General features: G+C 42.1%; 1 protein-coding gene across 1 annotated transcript in view; it reads right to left on the reverse strand.

Annotated features, from left to right (window-relative positions):
• Ccdc112 (coiled-coil domain containing 112) overlaps positions 1–5,991 on the reverse strand; it is a 32,505-nt gene extending 26,514 nt beyond the window's left edge. The window contains exon 1 of the mRNA XM_028777166.1: positions 5,791–5,991. Within this exon, the coding sequence (XP_028632999.1) occupies positions 5,791–5,907 (117 nt within the window). The 5' untranslated portion in view covers positions 5,908–5,991. The remainder of the gene's footprint in view (positions 1–5,790) is intronic.
• Positions 5,992–7,378: the final 1,387 nt, after the last annotated feature.

Raw genomic sequence — 7,378 nt, forward strand, 5'->3', positions numbered from 1 at the left:
ACTCATGCCTAGTGCCTCTTTACTGTTTACTCCTTCCTAAGTGTGAACTGTACTTTCTTCTTTTCATTTCATAATTTCTTTTTGTTAAGCACTGAACACAATATATGGTGGCAAGGCCTAAAGCCAAAAGCAAGGCTTCTGTACTTTGTTTTGTTGTATGTTTAGTCAACTTATGAACTAATTTTGTAAAGTCTTTATCCTTGTCTCATGTGGCACTATAACCTCAGCTAGCTTGGCTGTCAGCTAACAGTCACCAGAGAGTATCCTGAACACTTTGACCTAATGCGTACCTAAGTCCTTTTGGGGAGGGAAGGACATCAGTATGCCACAGCAGCACTCGTCAACATGCAGGCCAGCTTTTCCTTCTCATCAGCACAGAACTCTAGTCAGACAAACATGAAGACTTCTCTGGCCTTTCTCCCTGCTTCCTCTTACAACATAACAAACTAACCAAAAATTAGTCTACCAACCAGTGACTGAAACATAACAATTCTGCAAATCAGGCCTAAAGTCCAGGTGTAAACCTAGAGAACATTCCACTAAATAAAACACAGCACACACAAATACCACATGCTCTTATTATATGAAAATTCTTCAACAAAAGAGATATTGGCCTGGAGAGATGGCTCGGAGGTTAAGAGCACTGACTGCTCCTCCAAAGGTCCTGAGTTCAATTCCCAGTAATGGTGACTCATAGCCATCTATAATGAGATCTGGTGCCCTCTTCTGGCTTGCAAGCATACATGCAGGCAGAACACTGTATACATAATAAATAAATAATTTATTTTTTTAAAAAAGAATGTTTTTTTAAAAAAATATTTACTTATTTTTAAAAAAAGCTGATTTCATAGAAAAAGACAAGAGAATGATGGTAACCAGAGATTGGAGAGAAGAAGAAAGGGAATGAGTAGTTGCTGGTTAATTGTGCTACCCTTCATGTGGGCAGCACCACTGTATGGGCTGATGTCTGGGAAGAAGGAAAAGGAAAGGAGCCGAGTCCCAGCATTCATCCTTCTTGCTTCTTGACCATATACGCAGTGTGACCAAGTGCCTCGCACTCCCACCAACACATTTTCCTCTCCACAATAGATGGTATCCCCTCAAACCATGAGCCCCAAATAAACACTTCATCAACTTGTCAGGAATTTTGTCACACCAATGACAGGTACCTAGTACAGGAAATTTTGAGTTATGTACAGTAAGTTGACTCTAGCCAATAAAAATACTTATCAAGTGGAAAGATAAGTTTCCAAATGTCTGACTACAAAAAAAAAAATGAGATAGAATGGATACAATTAGCTTTTATTTAACAATTCTATGATAGATACATTTATCAAAGTATTCTATTGAGCCACATAAGTATATAATTTGTTCATTAAAATATTAATTAATATAAGGTATTGGTGAGGCTTTCTTCATTCTAGAGTCTTCCAGAGAGACTCCACTTCCATACCATTTTCCAGCTTCGAGAAGCTGCCCTCATTCCTCAGTTCAGCCCACTTCCTCAAATAACTGCATTCTCTGGCTTCTGTCGCTGTATTTCTTACTAACTCTGGGTTCTTTGCCTATGCCTAAGACTTTTGGGGTCATAGTGGGCCCACTAAGATAATCCGGGATCATCTACCCATTTTAAGGTCTTTAAATCACACCTGCCAATGCTTTTATGATAGATATAATGTTTATACTCACAGGTGCTAGAACTTAAGATGTGCAGAGTCTTTAAGATCATTTGTGAGCCTTACATACCTGGACATACACTTAGCCCTATATCATGTACAGGACTTTTTATAGGAAATCCATTTTGAAGAACATTTAAAATCAGAGTATCCTGGGATGTACATTTTGTTTTTAATTTTTAAACATTTTTTATTTGTGTGTGTGTGTGTGTGTGTGTGTGTGTGTGTGTCCAGGAGCCCTCAGAGACCAGAAGAGGGCATCAGATCCCCTAGAGCTGGAGTTAGAGGTGGTTATAAACCACTCAATGTAGGTGTTAGGAGCCCGAAGAGTAGTTCTTCACCACTGAGCCTCCTCTCAGACCCCATGGAATTATTATTGAAGGGCTATTCCAGTCAGCCAAGAGACAGAAAATTCAGGTCACTCCAGGGAAGTTCACCAGAACTAAAAGATATAAAGCTCTGTCTCTAGTATAACACCTGGTTCAAAACTATTAGTGAGATATTGTTAGAGTCTTCAAAAAACGGGGCTGGCAAGGTAGCTCAGCAGGTAAAGAGCTTACTATGCCACATGTACTTGTGGTATTCAGGCATATGCACGTGTGTATGTGCACACACAGATATACACAAACAATAATTAAGTTTTACAATTTTTTTAAAGTCATAATTCAACAACCAATATGGCTGAAAGAACAACTCATAGGAATAAGTAAAAAATTTGAGAAGAGTACTTTTCAACCTTGAAAAGGGCTGTGTGACTCTTCCTGAAGAGTTGTGAACAAAGATCTGCTCAGTTCAACAGACCAAAGTAAGGATGCTTTAGTTAGGGTTTCTATTCCTTTGGCAAAACACCATGACCAAAAGCAAGGTGGAAAGGAAAGGCTTTATTCAGCTTTACAGTTCCACACTGCTGTTCATCATCAAAGGAAGTTAGGACAGGAACTCAAATAGGCAAGGAACCTGGAGACAGGAGCTGATGCAGAGGCCATGGAAGGGTGCTGCTTGCTGGCTTGCTTCCCTTGGCTTGCTCAGCTTGCTTTCTTAATAGAACTCAGGACCACCAACACAAGGATGGCACTACCCAAAATGGTCTGGGCCCTACCCCACTCATCGCCAATCAAGAAAATGCCCCACAGCTGGATCTCATGAAGGCATTTCCTCAGTTGATCCTCTTTCTTCCCTGATGAATACAGCTTGTGTCAAGTTGATACAAAACCAGCCAGTTCAAAGAATAACTGCCAAAATTCAACTTAGTGAACCAATGAGTTTTATTGGGTTATTTACAGAGTACAGATAAGGAGAAGAAATTACTCAAAGACATCTGCAACACTAAAAGCTCATCCTCGCATGGGTGATAGCTCATGAAAGCCGGAAACCTGAAGCTCACTGCACAGCATACAGGCAGTCCAACAGGTTAGAGAGTGATTTTTCCAGGCAGTGTCACTGGTCGCTGCTTCTTCCAGGTAGCTTGTCTCATTTACCTCTTCTAGGAAGCTGGTCTGGTCTGAGAGTGTTTCTCAGCAGTCCTTTCCGCTTATGTAAACTTAGAGAGAGAAGGCCCTAGTGCATTTGGTCAGTTTCAGGGACTTCTTGAAGCTTCTGAGTTGTTTGCTTCCTGCTTCTTAAAGAACCTTTCTTTAGAACATCTGGAGTGTCTCTCTCTCTTTTTTTTTTTTTTTAAAGATTTATTTTATGTGTATGGGTATTTTGCTTGTATGTATGCCTGTGCACCATGTATGTGACTGTTATCTGTAAAGGCCTGAAGAGAGCTTTGGATCTCCTGGAATTGGAGGTATAAATGTTTATGAGTCAGCATGTGGGTGCTGGAAATCAAGCCCAGGTCTTCTTGAAGAACAAGTGCTTTTAACATGTGAGCCATCTTTCCAGCACATATCTGGAATCATAAAAGACCATATGAAGACATCAAGAAGACAACAGGGAAACCTCACAAGAAACTAACTCTCACGGCATCTTGAATTTGAACATCAAGCCTCTAAAAAAATGAGGAAACTAATTTCTGATGTTTATATCACCCCATCTGACACATTTTGTCAAGGGAACTCTGGTGACAGGAACTTTGTATTTTTTGGCAAAGATGTCTAAAATCGTGAGACTATTATGATAAGAATTATCTTTTCTCAAGTCAACATTTAAGGTTTTAGGGTTAGTTCAAATGTCCATTTAATCATCATCTAACAAATATTGAAGTTCAGTGCTAGAGTACAGGTTTTGTATGTTCAAGAGTGTGTGTGTGTGTGTGTGTGTGTGTGGTATGGAGATACTGGGAAGAGTATGACGGACAGACAACACATAAACTTGTTCAAAACATCATAGTACATCAATGATCCTAACTTTTTCACATGTGTACAGTTTATGTGTTGGCACACATACATGTGGATGTCAGTGGTTCATGTTAGGTGTCTTCCTTCATTTCTCCCCACCTTATTTTATTTTATTAGACAGATTCTCTCACTGAACAGAGCTCACTGATGTGACTAAGCTGGCTGACCAGCAAGTCCCAGTGATCTGCCTCCAACTCTCCAGCACTAGGATAAGAGGTGCGTGCTGTGGTGCTCAGCCTTAAACTTGGGTCTTCAAACTTATGCAACAAGTACCTCACTAAGTGAGCCCCTATTTAACTTAAAAAATAAAACCAGCCTTAATATTAATATTCTTTGAGAAATTCTACTTCATTGCTACTGTGATTCTCAGCTATAAGGTATATACTTAACAGAGTTTTTCAGTCTCGATACACTGACATTATTGAACAGGTAATTCTTCAGGGAGGGATTGTCTTCCAGTCTCTACTAGGTCTTAGTAGCACCTTTCAGTAGTAGTAGTTAGTAATTAGTACTCTGACTTCTGTGACAATCAAAGATGTCTCCGGGGATTGCTAAATGTCATACAGTGACACAGACCCACAGGTCATTCTGATCCAACCCCTGAAAAGGCAAATACAACTTGTGCAAATCACTGAAGCAGAATCATGATAGTGTATGCCAATAACAGTGTCAGGAAGCTGGTAAGAAAGGTACATCAGGATATACAACATTATAATGATTTAGGTGGGGAAGTCATTTGGCTTTCTACAGTATGGCAGAAAGTTGTCATGAAAAAAGACATTCAATGTAATTATACCACTGGAAATAAGACTATTTTTTAAATTTTTGTTTCATTTTGTTTTTGAGAAAAGTTTGCATTGTACAGCCTATACTGGCCTCTAACCCATAACATTCCCACCTCTGCCTCTTGAAATGTTGGGATTACAGGCATATACCAAAACCCAGTCGTCATGCATTTTTAAAAAATACATACTTAAAATATTTTACATAGTCTATTTTTAAAATGTATTATATATTTTCTATTAATATACTTGGGAGTTATAGAACTATATAGATACAGAGAGAATAAGGAGAAAAACAAAAGGATGTATAAGAAAACCTTCCCTAGATGTAATTTCCTTAACTACACACTAGAAAGAACACTGTATTCCCTTAGAAAAGGAAGATGGAGACTCCTCAGCTCACAGTAGTTTCCCTTCATGTCTGAACTGAACCACAAATATTTAGTAAATGCCTACTATCTCAAAGATGTTGGGCACACAACAGGTACAGTCCTTGGCAGTAGGAATACAATAATGCCTAAAGCTTCCGAAAATGTCTACCTAACTGGTACTTACATTTTCATGAAGGCAGAAACACAATTTAAAAACAGGAATAAAATGTGGATTATATCCCGTGGTATTTAAGTGCTATAGGAAAAAAAAACTGAAGCAGAAAAGAGATCTGATCATCTAAACAAAAGATTTCCATTCCACCATGTGGAGACTGGGGTCCTTAGGACCCCCATCTTGGGAACCACCTATCCGGTCCATCCTTGTATCCTAGCACCGATGCAATCAAACAGATTCACCACTTCTCGGTTCTCAGACTCCAAGACAGTGTGGAGCCCTGGGCCACTGCCGACTTAATACCCAGAGCTCCCATCACTAGCTCCCATTTTTTAAAGAAAGGGAGTCCTCTCAAACTGAGGCCTGACACAGCCCCGCACGGCCGCGGCTCTAAGCGCCTTCAAACGCCAGGCCCGCCCCGAGCAAGGCCGGAGCCTCCACCGTTACCTGTTGCGGCGTCGGCGCCGCTCCCACGCCGGTCCCCGCGGCCGCGCCCGCCCCCGCCACCGCTCCGGCGACTGCTGTGGCCGCCGCCGCCACCACTACAGTAGTCAGAGCCGCCATGTTTCCGCGCTGAGACTCCCGCGCCCGTGAGCGGGATCAGCTCCCGTGGGCGTTCTCCCACGCTCCGCACACCGTTCCGAACTGCCGGACCACTGGGGCGGAGCGCGAAGCCGACCCCGCCTAGCCCTAAAGGGCGTGGCTTCGCGGGGCGTGGCTATACAGGGACGGGCAGCTTGAGGGCGGGGCTTGCCGGGGCGTGGCTGCTGAAGACTCCGGTGGGAGCGCAAAGGAGGGGGCAGAGTTAAAGGCGGGGCTTGGAAGGGGCGGGGCTTGGAGGGGGCGGGGCCAATCCCAGTTTGGGGGTTTTGAGGGTGAGAGTACTGAACCTTACTGAGGGCAAGGTGGATACGGGCTGCTGTAGCGCAACGCGGTTCTGCTCAGTTTTGTATTTATAGGAGCTTTATTAGTGCTGGTGTCTGTTCTGTTCGCTCAAGTCCATAACTGCTGAGAAACGCTTTGTCTTCCTTTAAATTCTATTCGTGTTATACCAATGTATGTATTTTTCATACGATAGAATTGTCTTCTACTTCTGTTTCACATGCTGGTGAAACTTAGTAAATGATAATGCATGCTGCTTTATATTTTCAAATTAAAAAAACATTACCCTCAAAAGCAGGTATCCGAGCCAGGAAAGGCATAGCTGCTGTCTTGGACTGTATTCGTGGGATGAGAGATTCCTAAGACCCTGGGTGGGATGCTGAGAAAAATGAATCTTCCTCTCAGAAGCAACCCGTGGCTGGCTATGCATACTTCTGCCTCTCCTTATGTAAATGCATTCATCATTCTATCTCCTGCTGTATGACAGGAGCCGTTCTAGATCCTGGGAATTCTTGTTTGAATGCAATGTGCAATATTGCAGTCTCATGACTTCTAGGAGGGAATACAAGCAAGTAAACAAACCCTGCATTTAAGAACAAGTACTCGGCAGCCCCTTTGTGAGTGCTTTGCATATGGATTCTCATTTAATCCTCACAAATAGCTAGGTTTAGCTATGTAGTGTGAGTATCATCTCCATTTCATGAATAAAGTTAAAGAAGGCCAGTCTGCAAGGAAGAGACCAGAATACAAACCCAGGTCTCTGGCTACGGATAATACAAGAGGATATTAAACAGGCTGTCAGTCATATGCCTCTGCATCCCCAAAGGTGTGGAGCTGGCCTTCATCTACATACAGATTATTTTGAATAAGATTTGATGAAATTTCTGAAAAGGAAACAAACTGAAGTCTGGTGACTGAGTCTAGAAAATTCTAAGTAAGCCGCTGCAGAAAGGAGGGGAATGAGTTTGGTGACAGAAGAAACTGTCTGGTTTGGGGAGTCTATAGAAGGAGGTCTATCAGTCCTGGCAGCTTCTGCCTGGCAGTCTAGTGACAAAACAGAAAAAAAGACAGTTGAGTTTGTCGAAAAGGAGTCTGTGGGCCATCCTGTCACGAGCAGAGCCAGTGGGTGATGGGGAACAAAGTCTGTTTGAAT

The sequence above is a fragment of the Grammomys surdaster genome, unplaced genomic scaffold, assembly GCF_004785775.1.
Source record: "Grammomys surdaster isolate TR1022 unplaced genomic scaffold, NIH_TR_1.0 278, whole genome shotgun sequence".
NCBI lineage: Eukaryota > Metazoa > Chordata > Mammalia > Rodentia > Muridae > Grammomys > Grammomys surdaster.